The sequence below is a fragment of the Notothenia rossii genome, assembly GCF_949606895.1.
Source record: "Notothenia rossii genome assembly, chromosome: 8".
In the NCBI taxonomy this organism is placed as follows: domain Eukaryota; kingdom Metazoa; phylum Chordata; class Actinopteri; order Perciformes; family Nototheniidae; genus Notothenia; species Notothenia rossii.
Window position 1 is genome coordinate 2040681 of NC_136906.1, and position 26802 is coordinate 2067482.

Genomic DNA, 26802 nt, shown 5'->3' on the forward strand with positions numbered 1-26802 from the left:
AAAGCATCTCTCAGAGGGGTTATATTCCCTCACATGACGTTAGATAATCTGAACTGCATCGAGAGACTGAGATTAAAAGGGATTAAGATTTAGGAGTCAGCGTCACACAGGAATCACAATGTGAGCCTTAATCACAGCTGGGTGACGCATCATGGTGCAGAAGAGAAGCTGAGTTTCATACTCAGACTTTGGGGGAAATTCAAAGCATTTTAATAAAAAAAATGGAAAAGCCACAAAATAAATAAATTAAGGAATGCCATTGATTTAAAAGGTTGTCTTCCCAATGATGGCGAATAGGTGCCAAACACTGAAGACATTTCAATTTAATAACATAGGTACATTTTCTATTCTGATTTGTTTTATTACATTTCAACATTTCAACATTTCAACATTTCCAAATCAAAAACATTCAACTTAATTTTTGTCAGTTATCAACTTAAAACTTTACATTAGCTCATGAAAACATTTATTTGTAACTGTCGTGTGTGTGTGTGTGTGTGCGTGCGTGCGTGCGTGCGTGTGTGTGTGTGTGTGTGTGTGTGTGTGTGTGTGTGTGTGTGTGTGTGTGTGTGTGTGTGTGTGTGTGTGTGTGTGTGCTTGTTCTTTAATGATTGTATTTATCGTTGATTTCATATGTTTCATGTATGTTCATTTCTTTGTATTTTTATATCTAAATGAGATTCTGTGTCGTGTTGAAATTGAAACTTTCTACTCATTCAGTAAAAATACAAATTATACAACATTTTATTTGTATTAAAATATTTTATTTTGCAGGTAAAAGCAAATAAACCCTTCCACTCGGACCACAGTAATGGCACTTCTCTCAGCCAATCACAGAGCGTGGGACTGTGCCGTAGTAAAGAGGGAGGGGGGGGAAGAGGGTGTGGAGGGGAGGCAGGAACCCGGATGCTGATGCTGAGGAAAGGGAGGAGGAGGAGGAGAGAGGCTGACAAAAAAGAGAAAGGGATTTTACGCGCATCAGCCGCAGAAGAGAAATCCGTCCCGTGCTTCGAAAGAGAGACTCGTTCCCGCAAAGCGTGTCGGTGCGGGGCTTCAGACGCGTTGAGGATCACATGAGAACACGAGAGTCACAGCGACACGGGAGGAAGAAGGGAGGCTTCATCCAGGAGAGGATTGTTGTTTCTGGAACCAGGATCCATCACCGGGCCGAGTGCTGATCCTTCCCCGGCTCTCAGAGCTCTTCTCCCGGCTGTAGCAGCTGCCCTGTCCCGCGCGGAGCTCCAGATTCTTCTTCTTCTTCCCTTTACCCCGTCATTTCTCTCCCAAACCCTCCCCTCTCTCTCTCTACCTCTCTCTCTCTAATTTCCTGATGCAGGGCCGGGGAGGGGTGAGCCAAAGTGTGCACCGGATATTGGAAAACCCATTCTTCTTCTTGCTGATGCTGTTGTGATAATAGATTATTATCCGCAGGAGGAAAAGGAGGATGAAGAGGATGAAATAACGGGAATGCTTGTGCAGGATTATGGACACATTTTGTGGGGAAAAGACAGAGAGCAGGGTGTCTTGTAATGGATTCAATCAGGACATTCTGAGGTGGGATATTTGAGCTTGAATCGGGTGAAGAAAGTCTGGATCTGAGCTCCACCTCTGCATCAAACATCCATCAGATCAGCGGTGCTCTCATTTATTTATAGCCCGTTTCCCCTCACCTTCCCCGGGAAGAGAAGCTGCAGCACTGACGGTCTCCGGCCTCTCAACGAGCTGCTGGAGGAACGGATTACATGTGACCAGATTACGTAATCAGGATACACACGAAAAAGGTAATTTATTATTATTATTATTACGTTCAAAGTAATCAGATTACTGTTAAACACATGGATATTACGAGCAGGGTTACAGGGTTACACAAATACAGACTGATATATTATAGATGTATTCAGAGGTGGGAGAAGTACTTACTTGAGTAAAAGTACTCAGATCCTGTACTTGAGTAAAAGTAGAAGTACTCAGATCTTGTACTTGAGTTAAAATAGAAGTAGGCCTACTCAGATCGTGTACTTGAGTAAAAGTAGAAGTACTCAGATCGTGTACTTGAGTAAAAGTCGAAGTACTCAGATTGTGTACTTGAGTAAAAGTAGAAGTACTCAGATCTTGTACTTGAGTTAAAATAGAAGTACTCAAATCTTGTACTTGAGTAAAAGTAGAAGTACTCAGATCGTGTACTTGAGTAAAAGTAGAAGTACTCAGATCTTGTACTTGAGTAAAAGTAGAAGTACTCAGATCTTGTACTTGAGTAAAAGTAGAAGTACTCAGATCGTGTACTTGAGTTAAAATAGAAGTACTCAAATCTTGTACTTGAGTAAAAGTAGAAGTACTCAGATCGTGTACTTGAGTAAAAGTAGAAGTACTCAGATCTTGTAGTAAAAGTAGAAGTACTCAGATCTTGTACTTGAGTAAAAGTAGAAGTACTCAGATTTTTTAGTAATAGTAGAAGTACTCAGATCTTGTACTTGAGTAAAAGTAGAAGTACTCAGATCTTGTACTTGAGTAAAAGTAGAAGTACCAGAGTGTAGGAATACTCTGTTACAGTAAAAGTCCTGCATTCAAAATGTTCCTCAAGTAAAAGTAGAAAAGTATTCTCATCAAAATCTAGTGAAAGTAGCGACAGTAAAAGTAGTGATTGTGCAGATTGCAGAATTGACTTAAGTCCAGTACTTTAATTAAATGTATTAAATCAACAGATTAACTGTATTAGGTTAGTTATGAAGTCTAAATATCAGCTTTAACTTGATATTAATGCTTTTAAATAACCTAATGTGTACATATCGTATTCTATTGACATGTAAATAGACTTCTTGCACTATTGTGTATTTTTGTATTGTAATATGTTGCATTGTGGGAGGAGCTCAGGTCAGAAGAATATCATTGCCATTTCTACACTGAAGCTTTGAGCAGATGATGATATCCCTGTGGATCTTTTGAAGCAGAAGCAGAAGCAGAACCCCTTCCCTCTCTCTGTGGGATGAGGTTTTCGGAGTTGATCTGCCTCACACCAGGAAAAGGAAACTGAAGGAGGAAGGATGAGCAGCAAAGAGCTGACGGTGGTTCTGTCCAGCCAGTATGTGGGTCCCTATCGACTGGAGAAGACCCTCGGGAAGGGCCAGACAGGTAGGAACCAGACCCCCATTTCATCAGAACCAGCACCAGTGGAAGATGGACCCAGATCTTCCACTTTAGATCAGAGTGACTTCAGACGGGCCTCCACTCTGTCTGCTCTTAAAACCCACCTCTTCTCCTTCACGTTTTCACATCTTGACTGTTGCTTTTATTGCTTTTAAATTGTCTATTGTTTTTACTTGACTTACTTTCCACGTGATGCGTTTCTTTATTTGACTGTACAGCACTTTGGTCTGGAGGTTTGAAAGTGCTTTATAAATAAAGCTGTATTGTATTCAGGGTATAAGCAGGACTCCTGAAGTCACATGGAAGACCTTTGAAGACCCTTTCCTACATTTCAGACCTCATCGCCACGTTGAGTTCTAACTTGGAGTTCTAACCGGTTACCATGGCGACACATTTTACCTCACATTGACTATATACAGTATTGATTGTCCTTCCTCCTTATCTTCCAACCATTTGGACGCAAACTTGCATTTCCCCATAACGATGTTGTTTAGCAACCGGCGTAAACGGGCCTTCGGGCGCTATCAAGCAGTGAGCGTGCGATGTCCTGTTCAGATGAAGTCAAATCCAACGGGATGCCGTAACTAAACTACACAGAATCACACTACACACCTACGCCATGATTACATTCAGGCAGACTGTAGAATACAACCTCTTTGGACCATTTATATACTTACTGGAAACAAACTACAAAATGTAACACCTTGGAAAATGCCCTTTAATACTTTTTAATACTTTTTAAGACCCCGCGGACCCCCTGTGTATTGTACTTTATTGATCCCAATTTAGGAATTTTTTTAAGGTCACAGCAGCAAGAGATGGTGAAAATGAAAAAGAGTAAAAAAATAAACAAATATCGTAAAAAATAGAAAAAAAAACAGAACTAGAAAGCTAAATATATACACATAAAAACACTCTGTTACAAGTTAAATATGTCCCTGTTTATGTATTAGTGTATTTATATTGTGTATTAGTTAATATACTGCATCCATCAAAAGCTCAACCAGAACCAGGAGTGGAAGAAAGACCCAGATATTTTACTTCAGATTAGATTTATTGATCCCAATTTGGGACATGTCTAACGTCACAGCAAGAAGAGGGAAGAGTGAAAATAACATGGAATATAAAAATCTGTAAATATCAAATGAAACAGAATTAAAAAGCTAAATAAATATACATACAGTGAAGGATATACGTATGTAGACGATCTGTCAAATGTAGTTAAAGCAGCCGTACTAACGTGTACTAATACTCTTAAGTTGAACCATAAGTCAGTTAACAACTAAATGATGGTCAAATATATTCACATATTGAAAATGAAAGATGTGTAAATACACTCTGTTACAAGTGAAATATGTACATGTATATTCATTAGTGGATTTATACTGTGTATTAGCTAATAAGCTGCATCTGTAAGAAGCTGGAAAAAACACAACATTGGCTTCTGAAAGAGAAATAGAATAATAGAGACGCATGGGGATGCTGTGGCTCAGTGGATAGTGCGCTGGACTTCGAATCAGGTGGTAGCGAGTTCGAGTCCCATACAGATCATACATACATGTAATGGTCATCTACTGTGGACAACACCGGGGCAAGTTCAGGTGAAGTGTCTTGGCCAAGGACACAACGGCTTTACAGACGCAGCGGGTTTCACCCCCTTGATCAATGCACTGCGCCACACCGCCCATCTTCACACCTCAAAGCCATCGAGGAGCTTTTACAAGTACACATTGATATGATACATGTGCTGTGGACGATACCCACAGGAGCATATTCAGGTGAAGTGTCTTCAAGAACACAACGGCCTGAAGCAGTGGGGCGGGAGCGGGTTTCAAACTGGAGTTCCCCCACACTCCCTTGATCTGATGATCAAACGCACAGACCACTGCGCCACCCGTCCCAGTGGATGGTGTGCTGGACTTCGAATCAGGTGGTAGCAAGTTCGAGTCCCACTGCAGTCAGCATGTCGTTGTGTCCCCTGAGACACTTCACCCCAAAGTGCTCCTGTGGGGATTGTCCACAGTATTGAATCGCTTTGGATAAAAGCATCTAACAAATGACATGTGATGTAACATGTAATGTAACATGTAATAAGCATAACATGGAAATACTGAGTAGTACTTTATTATATTCCACAGCTGACTCAAAGACGCCACTCAGATCTCAAAGTGCTTTGGTTCTGCTAATCCTTCTTAAAGTGCTCTGAAAACACTGTAATGTTGACTTTAATGATGTTTACATGTCCACAAATATCACATTACTGTCTACGGTTAGTTGAAAGCAATACTCTTAAGTTGAACCTGTATTTATTTAATTTTTGGAACGAGGAAATGACATCTAATTAATCCAATCAGACTCGAGCTCGCTGGTCAGTGTTTGTGACAGTAAAGCTTTTTGAATTATTGATGCCATCCCTCCCTTCCTGTTTTCACACGGCATGAAGATTTAAAACAGTCTCCCCTCCCCTCTCTTCCCCTGCGTGTGTGTGTGTGTGTGTGTGTGTATGTGTGTGTGTGTGTGTGTGTGTGTGTGTGTGTGTGTGTGTGTGTGTGTGTGTGTGTGTGTGTGTGTGTGTGTGTGTGTGTGTGTCAGGCCTTGTGAAGCTGGGCGTTCACTGTATAACGGGACAGAAAGTGGCGATAAAGATCGTGAACAGAGAGAAGCTTTCTGAGTCCGTCCTCATGAAGGTAAGGATTTTTTTTTTTAATGACCTCATCTGCTCGTCCATCTGTCTGCGGGCTGCGGGGATTAATTATTTATTTCATGCTTCGGTGGAAAAGCAGCTATCCTGTGCAAGAAACAAATGATTTCCCCAAATGATAGGTCCTAATATCAGCCTGTATGTAAAGCTAAGGCTAACTCCATTCATCAGATGAATCGTAGGATGCTAGCATTATCAAAGATTCAAAGGTTTTATCTTCAGATGAATGTCGTGGAGGAAAAAGAACAAATTGGCTTCTGAAATGTAGAGAAGTATAGAGTAGCATAAAATGATGTGTAAATAACACTTAAAGAAAATACAATATCACATATAACACAGCAGGTAAAAGAGCAATTAGAGCAACTCTAGCAGGAAACAGGAAGTTGTATTTGCATCAAAATGTTATGTCTGATGTTCTGCAGGATAATTATGTGTGTCTACAGTATTCTGATGGCTTTGAATTAGCATTAGCATTAGGGTTTTAGCTCCCAGCAACAGTATTTGGTAGCTAATGTTGGGCTATAAAGGAACTACAGCACGGTCACATGACTTCACCACCGCTAAGCTAAAGGTGGCTAATGTTGGGCTATAAAGGAACTACAGCACGGTCACATGACTTCACATCACCACCGCTAAGCTAAAGGTGGCTAATGTTGGGCTATAAAGGAACTACAGCACGGTCACATGACTTCACGTCACCACCGCTAAGCTAAAGGTGGCTAATGTTGGGCTATAAAGGAACTACAGCACGGTCACATGACTTCACGTCACCACCGCTAAGCTAAAGGTGGCTAATGTTGGGCTATAAAGGAACTACAGCACGGTCACATGACTTCACGTCACCACCGCTAAGCTAAAGGAGGCTAATGTTGGGTTATAAAGGAACTACAGCACGGTCACATGACTTCACGTAACCACCGCTAAGCTAAAGGAGGCTAATGTTGGGCTATAAAGGAACTACAGCACGGTCACATGACTTCACGTAACCACCGCTAAGCTAAAGGTGGCTAATGTTGGGCTATAAAGGAACTACAGCACGGTCACATGACTTCACGTAACCACCGCTAAGCTAAAGGAGGCTAATGTTGGGCTATAAAGGAACTACAGCACGGTCACATGACTTCACGTCACCACCGCTAAGCTAAAGGAGGCTAATGTTGGGCTATAAAGGAACTACAGCACGGTCACATGACTTCACGTCACCACCGCTAAGCTAAAGGAGGCTAATGTTGGGCTATAAAGGAACTACAGCACGGTCACATGACTTCACGTCACCACCGCTAAGCTAAAGGTGGCTAATGTTGGGCTTACTTATTAGCAACCAGTGGGGTATTTACTGACATATTTTATGTCGTAGAATAAAAATCTCTTCAGCTTGTGTTAACCACAGACCTTTTTTCACACTAAAAGCACATTCAGAAAAGCCTTAACCTCCAGACTAGGGGACAGGAAGTGCTAAAATGCAGAGTCATGTCCAGGTAAAGGACTAAAAACAGGTCTTCCTGCTGTATTCTGCAGAGAGAAACTGCTCAGAGCTGCGAGTAATCAGCCACATTAGAAACACCAAGAGGAAAAGAAGCTATTAAATGTTTTACTCTTCAGTGAGTGTGTTTCAGCGGAAGCAGCTTTCATCAGAGGACTTAATTAGCAGCATGAAATCATCTCTATTGTTGGCTGGACAGAAGCCGTGCCCACACACTCCAGAGCTCACAGTTACAGACGGCTTTCTCCACTCAAATAAAGACGATATTTCTGTTGCTATTCTTGCAGGGGTGATAGCTGACAGGGTTATGTGATTATAATGAAAGTATGCTATAAGCTAACCTTAGCTGTTGTAAGATACAAATAAATGCTTCAAATTTCCCTTCCTTTCTAAATTAAATAATAGTCTCACATTTGTCCTATGGGTTTGGCTTTGAGTGACTTCACAATTAGCCTCGAAAATCTTGGACAAATGCATAATTCTTAGGTATTTATGCAGATTTGAAAATGAGTTCAAGTCTTTAGGCAAAGCTTGTGTTGAAAATATGAAATTGACTTGACATGAGTCAGGATTTCATCGTGTCCTATTGTCTTGGTGTAGAGGTCAATTGTTTTTGAAAAGGTTTTTTGGGGGTTTTTACACGGTGGTGACGTGAAGCCGTGAAAACAAGCTGTAGTTTGTGCCCCAGTGGCCCAATGGGTAAGGCACTGACATCCTAGACCAGGGATTGTCGGTTTGAGTCCCATCTGGGGTCAAATGTTGTGTAGACTTGAATCTCTGAGACCAGGGGAATCATTTAAAAACGTGGTGTAAACTAAGAACGCTATATATTTAGTAAATAGCACAGCTGATATAACCCAATGCATTTGTTTATTTCCTGTAACTGCTGGATAGAGTTGCTGCGGGGGGGTTGAGATCTTCTTCATGCAGTCAGTCTAAATTAATATTAATGTGGACGTTTGACTATTTATAGGGAAATATGGGCGTTACGTGAAGCCCGCGAAAAGCTGCGCCGCATTTTGAGTCGATTGTGATTTATAAGGGGAAACCGGCGTGCGCAGTGTTTTATAAATCTGAATATTTGCATGCGTGTTTACTTCCTTTGTTCCTACGTATACAATCTTTTCACATATACGTTTTATAAATGAGGCCCCAGATGTTAGTTGTTCCCTCACAGATGAAAACATATATACTCCGAGGGATCATTTGTGAGATCTGTTGATGCATTTGGAAATATTGGACAAACCCAACGCCAGAGCCTCGTGTGATTTACAGAGAGACTTATTACGAAGACACACAAAGAGACAAATGGCAACCCAGACAAGAAATACAAAATGACCGAAGCCAATACTATGTCTAAAAACCCTCCCATATGTGTCCTCTATAAAGTCCCCACTCACCTGGTTTAAACAGTCCCCACTCACCTGGTTTAAACATTCCCCACTCACCTGGTTTAAACAGTTCTCTCTCACCTGGTTTAAACAGTCCCAACTCACCTGGTTTAAACAGTCCCCACTCACCTGGTTTAAACAGTCCCCACTCACCTGGTTTAAACAGTCCTCTCTCACCTGGTTTAAACAGTCCCCACTCACCTGGTTCAAACAGTCCCCACTCACCTGGTTTAAACAGTCCCAACTCACCTGGTTTAAACAGTCCCCACTCACCTGGTTTAAACAGTCCCCACTCACCTGGTTTAAACAGTCCTCTCTCACCTGGTTTAAACAGTCCCAACTCACCTGGTTTAAACAGTCCTCTCTCACCTGGTTTAAACAGTCCCCACTCACCTGGTTCAAACAGTCCCCACTCACCTGGTTTAAACAGTCCCAACTCACCTGGTTTAAACAGTCCCCACTCACCTGGTTTAAACAGTCCCCACTCACCTGGTTTAAACAGTCCTCTCTCACCTGGTTTAAACAGTCCAACTCACCTGGTTTAAACAGTCCCCACTCACCTGGTTTAAACATTCCTCTCTCACCTGGTTTAAACAGTCCCCACTCACCTGGTTTAAACAGTCCTCACTCACCTGGTTTAAACAGTCCTCTCTCACATGGTTTAAACGGTCTCACCTGGTTTAAACAGTCCCCACTCACCTGGTTTAAACAGTCCTCTCTCACCTGGTTTAAACAGTCCCCACTCACCTGGTTTAAACAGTCTCACCTGGTTTAAACAGTCTCACCTGGTTTAAACAGTCCCCACTCACCTGGTTTAAACAGTCTCACCTGGTTTAAACAGTCCCAACTCACCTGGTTTAAACAGTCCCCACACACCTGGTTTAAACAGTCCCCACACACCTGGTTTAAACAGTCTCACCTGGTTTAAACAGTCCCAACTCACCTGGTTTAAACAGTCTCACCTGGTTTAAACAGTCTCACCTGGTTTAAACAGTCCCCACTCACCTGGTTTAAACAGTCCCCACACACCTGGTTTAAACAGTCTCACCTGGTTTAAACAGTCCCAACTCACCTGGTTTAAACAGTCTCACCTGGTTTAAACTCCTCGCTTGTGTTGCTTTTGGAAAGTTGCCCATTGCCTCCTGTACTGTTAGCTTTATCTGGGAATGTGACTCTACCTGCTCTAAGGCTACAGGTAATCACTAGCTATGTTTGTTTACTGTGTCGATGTGAACAGGTAGTGTACGGTGTGTTCTTAGAGCTTTTTTAAAGAGTACAGTTACAGACCGTAAAACCAAAACTATGAGCTGAAATATGCAAAAAACCTGTCGTTAAGCTAACAAGAGCTACAGCTAAGATTCCCATACATCTTTTTGTCTTCCTTTCTGTTTCCCCTAATACCTTTTTACTTGTCCTGTCTACAACTTTACATGAACACTAAATACTCTGACATAACATGAAGTGCTTTGTACGAGAGAAAACCAAAACAAGGAGCTAAAAGATGCTAAAAACACTGCTGCTAAGCTCACGTGTGTCATGAGTGTTTCTTTTATATATATATAGTTCATTCGTCATTGTTAACGCAAGAATATTAAGTGCAGCTTTACGGCTTGTTGTACGAAAGTGTTTATGCTAGCAGCTAATAGGTCTGAGCTAGCTTTAGCTTCAACTATAGAACATTTACGACAGCACAGGTTTCTTTGTTCTTGTTTCCTTCACACTTTCAAAAATACACTTGTCCTGTCTACAACTTCATCTCTAACTGACCACTGAAGAATCTCACGTATCATGTAGTGCTTTGTACGAGAGAAAACCAAAACAAAGAGCTAAAAGGTGCTAAAAACCCAACGCTAAGCTAACTGGGGGCTACAGAGCTCTTTACGTTTCTCACTATGAGTGACAGTCTTTACATTAGACATCCTTTATTGTTAATGCAAGAATATTAAGTGCAGCTTTAAGTCTTGTTGTTAAGAAGTATTTTAAGTACGCTAGGAGCTAAAAGCTATGAGCTAGCTTTAGCTTCAACTGTAGAAACTGTACGATGTCCTTTAGAACAGTGGTTCTCAACTGGTGGGTCGCGGACCTGTTTCGAGTGGGTCGCAGATCTGTGAGTGAAGGAGAGAAGTTGAAAATCTATCTTTTTTTTTTTTTCCCCCAGACCCCCTGCTGGGGTTGGGGTTTCAGCATGTGGGCCTTTAGATGTTATATAGTTCAGCTTTGATTCCATCATCTCATTAAACCTTTTTTAAAAGCATTCTTTAGTTCTGTGAAGGGATATACTCACTTTACTTCACTTTCATTAATATTGTATGCTGAAAAGCGTATATATATATTACAGCACAATTTGAATAGATTTGAGTGGTTCAAATTTCGGTTGGCGATTTATTGACAAAGGAAAAAGTGGGTCCCGAGGCCTGACCAGTCGAGAACCACTGATCTAGAATATCTTTGTTCCTCAATTTCTGTCTTCCATTTATCTTCATACTTTTAAAAATACACTAGTCCTTTCTACATCTTCATCTTTAAGTGAGAACTAAAGAATCAGACGTAACGTTTAATGCTCAATACGAGTGAAAAAGTAAATAATAAAATACGCAGTAAAACCAAAACAAAGGGCTGACAGATGCTAAAAACCTAACGTTGGGCTAACGGGGTTATTTAATTTCTCACTATGAGTGATTACGTTATACATAGTTTAGTGTTATTGAATATCAAGTGCAGCTTTAAGTCTTGTTGTTAAGAAGTATTTTAAATATGCTATCGGAGCTAATAAGTCTGAAGCTTCAAATACAGCACAGACTTCTTTGTTCCTCCATTTCTGTCTCCATCATACTTTTAAAAATCCCCTTGTCCTTTCTACAACTCCATCTTTAATTGAACACTAAAGAATCAGACGTAACATTTAATGCTTTTCCCTCCGCGCCACATTTGACCTAACTTTGCTTTTACTTGCATCCTCTGACATTTCAACTTTAATCATTTCTAACCACGTTCCTCTTCCTCCTCCTCTTCCTCCTCTTCCTCCTTCTCTTTGACCTTTCTCTCCACGTCTCTGCCTCCCTCTGTCTGTGCAGGTGGAGAGAGAAATAGCTATTCTTAAACTAATAGAGCACCCTCACGTTCTGAAGCTGCATGATGTCTATGAGAATAACAAATACCTGTGAGTATCTCTTCATCTTCCTGCTTTCCTCCCTCTGGGTCCGAGTCTGCGTAGAAACAACCTTGAAGGGAACATAGCTTCTGTTAGCCAGATAAGTGACCACATGGCATGCATGATTTAGAGGTGTTTGACTTTAAACCAAAGTGTCCGTGAGTCGTGTGCATGCATTTTGAAACCAGATTTTCTGTTCAGAAGACCCTTTGCTCACCTGTTTGCATAATATCATCTGTTGCTCTCCCAGAAGCTCCTTACCTTCTTTTCAATTAACTGTCTGGTTTCTTTGGACGTTTTCTCTTGTTCGATGTGAGGGTCCGAGGACAGAGGGTGTCGGATTCATATTTTGTACAAACTGTAATGTCCACTGAGACGAATGTAACATCTGTGATATTGGGCTTTATAAATAAACCCTGATTGATTGATTGATTGATTGATTGATTGATTGGTTGATTGAGTGATTGATATATTCCCCTCTTGTCTCTCAGGTACCTGGTTTTGGAGCATGTGTCCGGCGGAGAGTTGTTTGATTACCTGGTGAAGAAGGGCAGGTTGACGCCCAAAGAAGCCCGAAAGTTCTTCAGACAAATCATCTCCGCCCTGGACTTCTGCCACAGTCACTCCATATGGTTTGTGAGATGCTATCGACCCTCTGTCTTTGCTTTTGTTCCATTTCCACTTCTCTCTCTCAATTGAACCCTGTTGTGTCAAATTTGTCGCACTTCTTCTTACCTTTAAGCAAAGATGTTAACGAAAACCAGTCGTGTGTTTTATGCTTCGCTTCAAAACAAACTCTATCCTAACCCTTTCAAAACCATGACATCGGGAACATGCCACAAATTCACCTTCTTCCTCTTTTTGCCCTCACATGGCTGTCTATTTGGCAAACTAGCACCAGGGCCGTTTCTGGCTTTTTGGGGGCCCTAGTCTTTACATTTTTTAACTGTAAGATTCCGAAGCCTTTAAGATGATCTGTGTAGATGCATCAGTCTGTTACACTTTAAGAGGAAAACCAAGCAATTGAAACTTACAAAAAAGTATATTAAAAAGGTAAACAATGAGGCTCCTCTAGTCTACGCCAATAAATGCAAGAGATGCAGCATTTCAACAATGTATAATTTACATTTGTCACCTTCCTCAGATGTCACTCATTGGCTGACAGCCCAATGATGATTTGGACTTTATTGATCCCCAAAAACACACAAGCCTCCGCTTTGCTCTCGTTGCAGTTTCGTTGTGTTTATATCCTACATTTGATTTGTAAGCACATAATGCTTCACCGAACACAGGAGGGGGCTCGGCAGCCTACAAATAAAGACGGATCATTTTAATTCTCCCCAAATATATTGAGGCTGAACCTGAACTTTCAGCTTGGGCACCCCCTAGTGGCCGCGGGGGCCCTAGCATCCGCACAGTCCGCCTATAGGAAGAAACGGCCCTGACTAGCACCACCAGTGTTACTTCTTCTTACCTTAAAGCGATGTTAAACCCATACCAGTCGTTTGTCTGATGTTTAGGCTCAAGACAAACTCTACCCTGACTCCTTTCAGCTATTTCTGCTCTGCAAAACATTACATTCACCAGAAAATCACTTCTTCTTTCCTCTTTTTGCCCCCACATGGATGCCTTTTTTGCTAAGCAGCACCACAAGTAGATAAGAAGGCATATGTGAAAACCATTTGCAGAGCTGTGTACCATATCATGCATGTTCAGCTACATGTGAATGCACAAAATGGTGACCCAATGGTTAAAGATCTACCCCGTATGACGACTTGACATCTAAAGGTTTAACTGGAGGTTGCATGACCATCACTGAACCCACTACATTCTGCTTTAATGGTGCGGAAACTAATTTAGAAATAAAAGTAAAACCAAATATGTCTTTTTTTACGATGAGTATTTGTCTGTTTCATGTGTGGTCTGGAGAGGTACAGGAATACGACGGTACAGTTTGAGTACAAGCTTTCCCACATACAAAAGGTTTAGTTTGATGATACCATATGTGGACGAGCATTGGGAGTGCGGATGGAAATGAGCTCAAATCTAAATCTGGCACTGTTACGCTTGATACATTTGAATGTTTTGAGTGTTCATTACTGTGCATTGTCCCTGCCAAATAAACCATTAAATGAAGATAAGATAAGATGGAACTTTATTCATCGCCTTAAATAATTCAGGCGTTAATAGCAGCAACAGGGTCAGAGTTAAAAACAGGATTCAAACAAGGTACAAATAAAATAAAATACAAATTAAAATAATAATAGAACAAAAATAAAGTCATAAAGTGACTGTTGAAACAAGATGTCACAGTAAAAAGTGAAGCATTCAAATGAACATTTTAAAGGTGGGGTAGGTGAGTTTGAGAAACCGGCTCGAGATACACTTGTTGTTATATTCCATGGAATGCTCTTAACATCCGATAGCAATGAATATCTGAAGTGCTTTGACAATAAATCCATAAAATAATATCATCTGTGGAAGCCGTGGCGCTGTAAAAAGCACGACCAATCATCTGAGCCGGCTAAAGTAACTGGATGGCCTACCTGCCTGTCAGCCTTCCATCTGTGCACAAACTTATCTCGTGCCCTCATTGGTCATGTGCGCGTTCGTGTGTGTTGGAGGAGGGGCTCTGTGAGGAAGAGGCAGATTTGTTCCGGTTGTGTATTTTCAAATTCTAGCTGGTTGCTCCAAAATGACCTACCCCACCTTTAAGTATATTGACATTAGTGTTCAGATGTGAGTGCAGGTTAACGTCTTGTAAAAACAGTGCAGGTGTCAGGTGTGTACAGTCCTTGATACACCCGTACTAAAGTCCTGTGTGTGTGTGTGTGTGTGTGTGTGTGTGTGTGGTGTGTGTGTGTGTGTGTGTGTGTGTGTGTGTGTGTGTGTGTGTGTGTGTGTGTGTGTGTATGTGTGTGTGTGTGTGTGTGTGTGTGTGTGTGTGTGTGTGTTCAGTCACAGAGATCTGAAGCCAGAGAATCTTCTCCTGGACGAGAAGAACAACATCCGGATCGCAGACTTCGGCATGGCCTCGCTGCAGGTTGGAGACAGTTTGCTGGAGACCAGCTGCGGGTCAGTACTGGGTTCAATCAGCTCTTATTCACATATGGATTCATGTTTTGTGTGTGTTTGACAGTGTGTGTGAGGACCCCAGGAAGAATAGCCAATGCTCATGCCAGTGCTAATGAGGAACAAAGAATAAGATTAGCTCTTATTTACTTATGGGGTTTTATATTAATGCACATGGGTCATCTACCTGTTTATATCACAGTAGATCACAGTAGATGCAACTCTCTGTCATCATGTGCTCAGCAGCTACAGTGTACTGAAGTCCTCCTCCCACAGAGCAACATGAATAGATATAGGACATAAAACTAATAAAACAGATCAAATAGTGCAAGAGAATCAAGAAGTATCCTAAACGATGGTACCAGGAAGCTGGGGTGGTGGTGGGGTGAAAGCTGGGGTGGAAGCTGGGGAGGAAGCTGGGGTGGTGGTGGGGTGAAAGCTGGGGAGGAAGCTGGGGTGGAAGCTGGGGAGGAAGCTGGGGTGGTGGTGGGGTGGAAGCTGGGGAGGAAGCTGGGGTGGTGGTGGGGTGAAAGCTGGGGAGGAAGCTGGGGAGGAAGCTGGGGTGGAAGCTGGGGAGGAAGCTGGGGTGGTGGTGGGGTGAAAGCTGGGGAGGAAGCTGGGGTGGTGGTGGGGTGAAAGCTGGGGTGGATGCTGGGATGAAAGCTGGGGTGGTGGTGGGGTGAAAGCTGGGGAGGAAGCTGGGATGAAAGCTGGGGTGGTGGTGGGTGGAAGCTGGGGTGGAAGCTGGGGTGGTGGTGGGTGGAAGCTGGGGTGGAAGCTGGGGTGGAAGCTGGGGTGGAAGCTGGGGAGGAAGCTGGGATGAAAGCTGGGGTGGTGGTGGGTGGAAGCTGGGGTGGAAGCTGGGGTGGTGGTGGGGTGGAAGCTGGGGTGGAAGCTGGGGTGGAAGCTGGGGTGGAAGCTGGGGTGGTGGTGGGGTGGAAGCTGGGGTGGAAGCTGGGGTGGAAGCTGGGATGGAAGCTGGGGTGGAAGCTGGGGAGGAAGCTGGGGTGGTGGTGGGGTGGAAGCTGGGGTGGAAGCTGGGGTGGAAGCTGGGGTGGTGGTGGGGTGGAAGCTGGGGAGGAAGCTGGGGTGGTGGTGGGGTGAAAGCTGGGGTGGAAGCTGGGGAGGAAGCTGGGGTGGTGGTGGGGTGGAAGCTGGGGTGGAAGCTGGGGTGGAAGCTGGGGAGGAAGCTGGGGTGGAAGCTGGGGTGGAAGCTGGGGGGGAAGCCGGGGTGGAAGCCGGGGTGGAAGCCGGGGTGGTGGTGGGGTGGAAGCTGGGGTGGAAGCTGGGGTGGAAGCTGGGGTGCAAGCTGGGGTGGAAGCTGGGGTGGAAGCTGGGGTGAAAGCTGGGGTGGAAGCTGGGGAGGAAGCTGGGGTGGTGGTGGGGTGAAAGCTGGGGAGGAAGCTGGGGTGGAAGCTGGGGAGGAAGCTGGGGTGGTGGTGGGGTGGAAGCTGGGGAGGAAGCTGGGGTGGTGGTGGGGTGAAAGCTGGGGAGGAAGCTGGGGAGGAAGCTGGGGTGGAAGCTGGGGAGGAAGCTGGGGTGGTGGTGGGGTGAAAGCTGGGGAGGAAGCTGGGGTGGTGGTGGGGTGAAAGCTGGGGTGGATGCTGGGATGAAAGCTGGGGTGGTGGTGGGGTGAAAGCTGGGGAGGAAGCTGGGATGAAAGCTGGGGTGGTGGTGGGTGGAAGCTGGGGTGGAAGCTGGGGTGGTGGTGGGGTGGAAGCTGGGGTGGAAGCTGGGGTGGAAGCTGGGGAGGAAGCTGGGATGAAAGCTGGGGTGGTGGTGGGTGGAAGCTGGGGTGGAAGCTGGGGTGGTGGTGGGGTGGAAGCTGGGGTGGAAGCTGGGGTGGAAGCTGGGGTGGAAGCTGGGGTGGTGGTGGGGTGGAAGCTGGGGTGGAAGCTGGGGTGGAAGCTGGGATGGAAGCTGGGGTGGAAGCTGGGGAGGAAGCTGGGGTGGTGGTGGGGTGGAAGCTGGGGTGGAAGCTGGGGTGGAAGCTGGGGTGGTGGTGGGGTGGAAGCTGGGGAGGAAGCTGGGGTGGTGGTGGGGTGAAAGCTGGGGTGGAAGCTGGGGAGGAAGCTGGGGTGGTGGTGGGGTGGAAGCTGGGGTGGAAGCTGGGGTGGAAGCTGGGGAGGAAGCTGGGGTGGAAGCTGGGGTGGAAGCTGGGGGGGAAGCCGGGGTGGAAGCCGGGGTGGAAGCCGGGGTGGTGGTGGGGTGGAAGCTGGGGTGGAAGCTGGGGTGGAAGCTGGGGTGCAAGCTGGGGTGGAAGCTGGGGTGGAAGCTGGGGTGCAAGCTGGGGTGGAAGCTGGGGTGGAAGCTGGGGTGGAAGCTGGGGAGGAAGCTGGGGTGGAAGCTGGGGTGGAAGCTGGGGTGCAAGCTGGGGTGGAAGCTGGGGTGGAAGCTGGGGTGGAAGCTGGGGAGGAAGCTGGGGTGGAAGCTGGGGTGCAAGCTGGGGTGGAAGCTGGGGTGGAAGCTGGGGTGGAAGCTGGGGAGGAAGCTGGGGTGGAAGCTGGGATGGAAGCTGGGGTGGAAGCTGGGGAGGAAGCTGGGGTGGAAGCTGGGGTGGAAGCTGGGGTGGAAGCTGGGGAGGAAGCTTGGGTGGAAGCTAGGGAGGAAGCTGGGGTGGAAGCTGGGGTGGAAGCTGGGGAGGAAACTGGGGTGGAAGCTGGGGAGGAAGCTGGGGTGGAAGCTGGGGAGGAAGCTCGGGTGGAAGCTGGGGTGGAAGCTGGGGTGGAAGCTGGGGAGGAAGCTGGGGTGGAAGCTGGGGTGGAAGCTGGGGAGGAAATGGGGTGGAAGCTGGGGAGGAAGCTGGGGTGGAAGCTGGGGTGGAAGCTGGGGTGGAAGCTGGGGTGGAAGCTGGGGTGGAAGCTGGGGTGGAAGCTGGGGAGGAAGCTGGGGTGGAAGCTGGGGTGGAAGCTGGGGTGGAAGCTGGGGTGGAAGCTGGGGTGGAAGCTGGGGAGGAAGCTGGGGTGGAAGCTGGGGTGGAAGCTGGGGTGGAAGCTGGGGAGGAAGCTGGGGTGGAAGCTGGGGTGGAAGCTGGGGTGGAAGCTGGGGTGGAAGCTGGGTGGAAGCTGGGGTGGAAGCTGGGGTGGAAGCTGGGGTGGAAGCTGGGGTGCAGCAGCAAGCAATGCATGGAGAGGTATCTGGCAGGTTAAATAGAGCGGCATATTAGGAGACTCTGTTTGGTTGGCTGTGAGTGGCAAGGGGCGTTATGTATGAATGCAGCTTCAGTGCTCGAGTTGACTTCCTGAACTAGCTCACAGGCTTCGCCCCATATATAGTTTGTAAAATGACGTCACATTGTTGTTTACGTCAGGAGACATCTTGTACAGGCGTCATGTTCTCGAGATATAATTTATATATCTTATAAACAAGATCAGAGACACAGTACTCATACTATATATTTATAAAAACAGCCCTGAGGTGGTTTACAGACATTATAGTGGGATGACGTCGTATATAAACAGTGAATGGCAACAGCCTGGTTTTAATGAGATGATATGTGCAGAACATGAGGAACAGCCACTCCAAGCTCTATCGTTTCACACAATCAGGAGATAAGTTTAATTAAACATTAAACATTTCTAAACCGCCTGCTCACCAGGAGGAAGGTGGATTGAGCAGATAAAATTAGGAAAGGATTGACGCTCTCGCTCTTGATTCACCTTCTTCAGTTTATCCCATGAATAAAGGAGCAGTGTTTGCTGTTATCTCTCTGCGTGTTGTTGCATATGGAGAAATAATCTAACAATAGATTCTTCTTTCTTTGCAGATCCCCACATTACGCCTGTCCAGAGGTCATAAGAGTAAGTTACATCCAAGTGTGTGTGTGTGTGTGTGTGTGTGTGTGTGTGTGTGTGTGTGTGTCTGTGTGTGTGTCTGTGTGTGTGTGTGTGTGTGTGTGTGTGTGTGTGTGTGTGTGTGTGTGTGTGTGTGTGTGTGTGTGTGTGTGTGTGTGTGTGTGTGTGTGTGTGTGTGTGTGTGTGTGTGTGTGTGTGTGTGTGTGCTCACCTTTCCTTGTGTTTGTGTTTCAGGGGGAGAAGTACGATGGTCGCAGAGCAGATGTTTGGAGTTGCGGCGTCATCCTCTTTGCTCTTCTTGTGGTAAGAGGATCTGTTTACTTTCAGTCAGCTAAAGGACGCTAATGTCGGGCTATATAGGAACTACAGCACGGTCACATGACTTCACGTCACCACAGCTAAGCTAAAGGAGGCTAATGTTGGGCTATAAAGGAACTACAGCACGGTCACATGACTTCACGTCACCACAGCTAAGCTAAAGGACGCTAATGTCGGGCTATAAAGGAACTACAGCACGGTCACATGACTTCACGTCACCACCGCTAAGCTAAAGGAGGCTAATGTTGGGCTATAAAGGAACTACAGCACGGTCACATGACTTCACGTCACCACCGCTAAGCTAAAGGAGGCTAATGTTGGGCTATAAAGGAACTACAGCACGGTCACATGACTTCACGTCACCACCGCTAAGCTAAAGGACGCTAATGTCGGGCTATAAAGGAACTACAGCACGGTCACATGACTTCACGTCACCACCGCTAAGCTAAAGGCGGCTAATGTTGGGCTATAAAGGAACTACAGCACGGTCACATGACTTCACGTCACCACCGCTAAGCTAAAGGAGGCTAATGTTGAGCTATAAAGGAACTACAGCACGGTCACATGACTTCACTTCACCACCGCTAAGCTAAAGGCGGCTAATGTTGGGCTATAAAGGAACTACAGCACGGTCACATGACTTCACGTCACCACCGCTAAGCTACAGGAGGCTAATGTTGAGCTATAAAGGAACTACAGCACGGTCACATGACTTCACGTCACCACCGCTAAGCTAAAGGAGGCTAATGTTGGGCTATAAAGGAACTACAGCACGGTCACATGACTTCACGTCACCACCGCTAAGCTAAAGGACGCTAATGTCGGGCTATAAAGGAACTACAGCACGGTCACATGACTTCACGTCACCACCGCTAAGCTAAAGGAGGCTAACGTTGGGCTATAAAGGAACTACAGCACGGTCACATGACTTCACGTCACCACCGCTAAGCTAAAGGCGGCTAATGTTGGGCTATAAAGGAACTACAGCACGGTCACATGACTTCACGTCACCACCGCTAAGCTAAAGGAGGCTAATGTTGAGCTATAAAGGAACTACAGCACGGTCACATGACTTCACTTCACCACCGCTAAGCTAAAGGCGGCTAATGTTGGGCTATAAAGGAACTACAGCACGGTCACATGACTTCACGTCACCACCGCTAAGCTAAAGGAGGCTAATGTTGGGCTATAAAGGAACTACAGCACGGTCACATGACTTCACGTCACCACCGCTAAGCTAAAGGAGGCTAATGTTGGGCTATAGAGGAACTACAGCACGGTCACATGACTTCACGTCACCACCGCTAAGCTAAAGGTGGCTAATGTTGGGCTATAAAGGAACTACAGCACGGTCACATGACTTCACGTCACCACCGCTAAGCTAAAGGTGGCTAATGTTGGGCTATAAAGGAACTACAGCACGGTCACATGACTTCACGTCACCACCGCTAAGCTACAGGAGGCTAATGTTGAGCTATAAAGGAACTACAGCACGGTCACATGACTTCACGTCACCACCGCTAAGCTAAAGGAGGCTAATGTTGGGCTATAAAGGAACTACAGCACGGTCACATGACTTCACGTCACCACCGCTAAGCTAAAGGTGGCTAATGTTGGGCTATAAAGGAACTACAGCACGGTCACATGACTTCACGTCACCACCGCTAAGCTAAAGGTGGCTAATGTTGGGTGTGATGACGTTTAGTCGTCTCATTTAGACACTTGTTAGCAACCTCCATTTTTAAATCCACCAGTAGGGTATTTACTGATGCATATTATATCGTAGAACAAAACGTTAAAATATCTTCAGTTTATTCAGAATAACAACCTGCATTCAGTAAAACATCCAGTCAAGGGAACAGTAAAGTGATAAAATTAAGACTCATTCCCAGGTTTTAGGACTCATTCCTTTTGCTAAACGTGTTCAATATTTTTGTTTTGGCTAAATTCACCTTCTGCTTTTGGTCAGAAAACCAATATTCCACATAATTTCATGAGCTATTCCTTAAGCTTAACTAATAGACCCTCCAGAAAAACGCGGGCTAAAATCCTTGATTATGCGATTAAACATGCAGGTTTTTATGTGATTTTATGCAGTGAAATTGCGGGAAGTTGCGAAAAAGAATAGATTTTTTTTTAAATATTGGGCTGCCTTATTTATTCTCTCTCACACACAACCTGCCACTAACGTTAAACCCCTTTACTATTCAATTAAACACATTCAATGTTTATTTTTTGTAAAAGCAATTGGGCTATTTTAATCTCACACACACACACACACACACACACACACACACACACACACACACACACACACACACACACACACACACACACACACACACACACACACACACACTTCTCCGCCTCATTCTGTTTTCATTTACTCGTTCGTTATCTGACCAGCTTCAATCTTGTAGGCTACTCACTTCGTTTCTTGTAGCCCTCTAAAGGGTTTTGGAGGTTGATGCCTCGGTGAACGTGAGTTGTTTGGCTTTCTTGTCCGCAGCAGCAGAAAGCATTTTCGAATGTTTCGAAGTATGCTCCAACACACAGTTGCACGGGGTGCAGAATAGTTTCCCCCCACTTTCGTGAAAGACATCGGGGTACTGCTTTGCCCGGTCTTTAGCAGGAATGTTCGTCGGTTAATGAGATGGATCAGATTTTTTCATCACTACTTCACGTCAAGACGAGTTAACTTTTTTTTCCCTCAACTTTGTGGAAAAAAGCGGGGATTATACGGCCTTTTAAAGATCTGCGCCATTTTGCTGATTATGCGGTAAATTCTGCGATCGCAGGATCTCGTTTTTCTGGAGGGTTTAAACTAAGTTTAGGAAACTTTTGAGCATCAACACCACAGTTGGTAAATAGTGTAAATGGATAAATGATTGCCAAAACATCCCATAATGTCTTCTTTTGTCTCCATCTTCTCTCAGGGTGCCTTGCCCTTCGACCACGATAACCTGCGGCAGCTTTTAGAGAAAGTGAAGAGCGGCGTTTTCCACATGCCTCACTTTATACCTCCTGAATGCCAAGCTCTGCTCAAAGGAATGATAGAAGTCCATCCTGACAAGAGACTCACGGTGAGATTATATCTTATTCACTTCTTAAAACACTTTTTAATGTCAATGCACTTTAACAGATATACTCAGGATATATACTGTATGTTTACCTAGAGAACATTGGAAATGTAATGATTCCAAATCTCTCTGGATACCCACTTTTTCAACATCATGGAACAAAATTATGAAAAACTACTTTTTGCACCCGGTACTGAAGTTGCTTTTCAACATACTTTACATCTGGACACAGTAGTGCACTCAAAACAGCAAATCCTAGTACAAAGAAATCACAATACCTGGTTTATTTTTAGGGGGAGATATGCTTAAAGCACCATGCTAATGTATGGCTACCTTAGCAGTAGCATTAACTCCTTTGTGAGCTAGCTAGATAGCAACGTTATTGTTCGTGGTAGAAAGTCATTACAGACTGATTTAATAACCATATTAAATTAACAGCGGCTTGTTTTTAACACCACCATTGTGTTACGTGAATTGAATATGTATATGTATACTTTCATACTGTGGGGGAAACTTCTGAAGCAATTGGAAACAGGACTCAGAGAGACACGAGGAGAGCTGGAGCTCTGATGGCAAACGGTTTATTTGGAGTTACGGCCGGAGAATTCACAAGACAGGTGGAGTGTCACGAGGTGACACAGCGGATGCCAAACCAATTCTGAAGAGCTCTTCTGTAGCTCAAGGTTTTAACTAGTTCAGAGTGTAACAATCAACATTCTTCATCAGCGAGACTAAACATTCATTGACCCTGAATCTAACTAGAGCTGTCGTCCATAGAAAAGAATGTGCGATAGGGAACCTTCGTCCCTGAACGGTAAACTACCTCATGGCGTCTTGGGCTCGGTCATAGACTGGCATCAACACTGTGCCCAAGCTGCTCCTCCTGAAGAGAGATAGCAGCGATACCCAAGGCCGTAGACCTATGCCGTGGGGAAGGAGACAGTGAGAGGAGAACATGATGAACTGAGTCGAAGGTTGAATACCTGAGCAAATGATTCCCTGACAAATACCACGTTTTTAGCATACATAAAATCCCTATAATCAATAAGAAGGAACTACATACTCAAGTGTTCATTATAGTTAGTGAATAGTGTGTGAGTTTGCAATATCCCGAAGGTCCAGTCTTCTTAACCAAGGAACTAACGTTAGCTAAATTAGCCACCTAGCTGCACGTGATCAAATCTGCCCGACGACAACATTTTTGGCTGCTTTATAGAAATGTAAAGCATTTCGATTACCTCTGGTTGAAATAAAAGGAACCAGTGTTTAATGTACAAGTATTATAAATGTATCTCCAATCCAACTGTATTTATATAGCACATTTAAAAAGTGTTGACCAAAGTGCTGTGCATCAATAAATATATAAAAAGCAGACCTCTTTGGGAGGAGCTGAATAACGTCACGCCGACGAGGTAACAATAGTACCTGAAGGCAGCCATATACAGGACTGTCTCAGAAAATTAGAATATTGTGATAAAGTTCTTTATTTTCTGTAATGCAATTAAAAAAACAAAAATGTCATACATTCTGGATTCATTACAAATCAACTGAAATATTGCAAGCCTTTTATTATTTTAATATTGCTGATTATGGCATACAGCTTAAGAAAACTCAAAAATCCTATCTCAAAAAATTAGAATAGTTCCTCAGACCAAGTAAAAAAAAAAGATTTATAACAGCAAAACACAATCAAACATTTGAAAATGTCCATTAATGCACTCAGTACTTGGTTGGGAATCCTTTTGCACGGATTACTGCATCAATGCGGCGTGGCATGGAGGCAATCAGCCTGTGGCATTGCTGAGGTGTTATGGATGCCCAGGATGCTTCAATAGCGGCCTTTAGCTCATTAGCATTGTTGGGTCTGGTGTCTTTCAGCTTCTTCTTCACAATACCCCACATATTCTCTATGGGGTTCAGGTCAGGGGAATTTGCAGGCCAATCGAGGACAGTAATGCCATGGTCAGTACACCAGTTACTGGTGGTTTTGGCACTGTGGGCAGGTGCCAGATCATGCTGGAAAATGAATTCCTCATCTCCATAGAGCTTTTCAGCAGACGGAAGCATGTAGTGCTCTAAAATCTCTTGGTACACAGCTGCATTTACTCTGGGCTTGATGAAACACAGTGGACCAACACCAGCAGCTGACATGGCTCCCCAAACCATCGCTGACTGTGGGAACTTCACACTGGATTTCAAGCAACTTGGATTTTGCTCCTCTCCAGCCTTTCTCCAGACTCTGGCGCCTTGACTTCCAAATGAAATACAAAACTTGCTTTCGTCTGAAAAGAGGACTTTGGACCACTGTGCAACTGTCCAGTGCTTCTTTTCCTTAGCCCAAGTCAGACGCCTCTTCCGTTGTCTTGAGTTCAGAAGTGGCTTGACCATGGGAATACGGCTATTGTAGCCCATTTCCCGGACACGTCTGTGAACAGTGACTTTTGATACCTGGACTCCAGCTTCAGTCCACTGTCTTTGAAGCTCCCCCAAATTCTGGAAGCGACTCTTCTTCACAATGCTGTTAAGGCTGCGGTCATCTCTCTTGGTTGTGCAGCGTTTCCTGCCACATTTCCCCCTTCCAACAGACTTTTTGTGGATGTGCTTTGAAACTGCACTCTGTGAACAGCTTGCTCTTTGAGACATTTCTTTTTGTGTCTTACCCTCCTGATGGAGGGTGTCAATGACGGTCCTCTGGACAGCAGTCAGATCAGCAGTCTTCCCCATACTTGTGATTTAGTTTACTGAACCAAGCTGAGTGTTTTTCAAGGCTCAGGAAACCCTTGCAGGTGTTTCGAGTTAATTAGACGATTCAAGTGATTCGTTGAACACCCTACTAGTATACTTTTTCATGATATTCTAATATTTAGAGATAGGATATTTGAGTTTTCTTAAGCTGTATGCCATAATCAGCAATATTAAAATAATAAAAGGCTTGCAATATTTCAGTTGATTTGTAATGAATCCAGAATGTATGACATTTTTGTTTTTTTAATTGCATTACAGAAAATAAAGAACTTTATCACAATATTCTAATTTTCTGAGACAGTCCTGTACACACACAGGATGCTCACAGGCCGGTTGATGCAGGAGGCGACAGCCGTCACAAGCAGCATAAATAAATGTAGGCAAAACCAATAGGACAAAAAGAAGCAAATGTAAAAACACGAGACAATAAAACCGTACTTATAAACACAGACTGATAAATCTCATCCCCGATGTAAAAACGTTTTAAAACACAAGAACATAGAAAACCCCAATGTAGAAAACACAGACTGATACGTGTTGTACGTGGTTACTGCATAATTATGTACTTTAGCAAAAAGACCACAAGTCACTTTGCTCCACCTGATGCTGCGTTCACACGGACGTGAGCAAATATTCGCATCGCCCTAAACGCTCGAGTTTCACCGCGGCTGCCAGCTGTGTTTATTCGCATCATTCAAACAGGACGCGCTGGCTAAATGATTCTAAATGATGCCGAAGTAACAACATACTGATACCGTTTAGTAAAAACCATGAATGAATGCTTTGACAAGTCTGCAGACAGACGGCAGGCCAAACACCTTTTAAAATGCGTGTTTTCTGAATGGAGCTTGGCTAAGCTAACGCAGTATATGCTCAGACCGTCCACACTCACAACAACGGCCTACAAACAGAAACAAACCAGCGACTGTATTCTCCATGACACAGACAGTCTGTGGTTTGGACTTGTTTCACTTCTGTCTAGTTTCTGAACAGATATGAGGAGCTGTGAGCTCTGAGGGCTAACGGCTAACGGCTGATGTTTTGGTTTTGTGGTTCTACGTCAGTGACGGCAGGCTGAGATCCTCACCTCTGATTGGCTACCACAAGGTCGCGTCACGCAAATTTGACGCTCGAGTTGAAAAAATGTAACTCTCACGTTTGTCGCGGCCCCTTCCAATCGCCTCAATCGCGTCGCGTCCACCGCTTCATGCTCGCCGTCGGAGCGAATTCGTGTCTGTCCGCGTCTCTGCATTGACTTAACATGTAATCGCGCCGCCCCCAAACATTGCATCGCGTCCGGTCTGAACGCAGCATTAGTCTCAAAAGAACATTAATGCATGTTTCAGAGCATTTAGGATGGAGGAAGCAAGGAAAAGCCTCAGGCTAGATGTGACAGAAGCTGAAGGAAGAGGAGCGAAAGAGAGGAAAGGGTCTTAGGTGTTATTCGTGTCCTTGAGTTAGGAGTTAAGTTAAAGTTAAGTCAAGTTAGCAGGTTATTTGGAGACAGGACTCTACGAAAATATGATGTAGAGAAGCCGAGAAGTATAAATATACATGCATGTGTGTACGATATGATTGAATGGAGGGTTTAAGTGGCTGTAAAGAAAGATGGAGGCACTGAGAGGGGAATTATGTAAGAGCCTTTCATCCCATTCACATAAATACCAGCTTTCACTCCTGGAGGCTTGAAAAGAGGCAGCAGTTCAGACTCAATGAAGGGAGGACGGGATGATAGAAGTGCACACGCTTCACTCAAGGAGAAGTACAGCTACTCATGTTTAAACATACTAGAAGAAATGTGAGAAGTAGAAAGTACAGGTATTTGAGTTCAACATGTAAGAAGTAGAAAGTACAGGTATTTGAGTTCAACATGTAAGAAGTAGAAAGTACAGGTATTTGAGTTCAACATGTAAGAAGTAGAAA

The 26802-nt window shown here is 44.5% G+C and overlaps 1 protein-coding gene across 1 annotated transcript in view; it reads left to right on the top strand.

Moving 5' to 3' along the window:
- Positions 1–856: 856 nt before the first annotated feature.
- brsk1b (BR serine/threonine kinase 1b) overlaps positions 857–26802 on the top strand; it is a 43048-nt gene continuing 17102 nt past the window's right edge. The window contains exons 1-9 of the mRNA XM_079645725.1: positions 857–1781; positions 2952–3129; positions 5737–5831; positions 11794–11879; positions 12362–12502; positions 14829–14945; positions 18709–18742; positions 18971–19039; positions 21991–22178. Coding sequence (XP_079501851.1) covers positions 3042–3129; positions 5737–5831; positions 11794–11879; positions 12362–12502; positions 14829–14945; positions 18709–18742; positions 18971–19039; positions 21991–22178 — 818 coding nt within the window. The 5' untranslated portion in view covers positions 857–1781; positions 2952–3041. The remainder of the gene's footprint in view (positions 1782–2951; positions 3130–5736; positions 5832–11793; positions 11880–12361; positions 12503–14828; positions 14946–18708; positions 18743–18970; positions 19040–21990; positions 22179–26802) is intronic.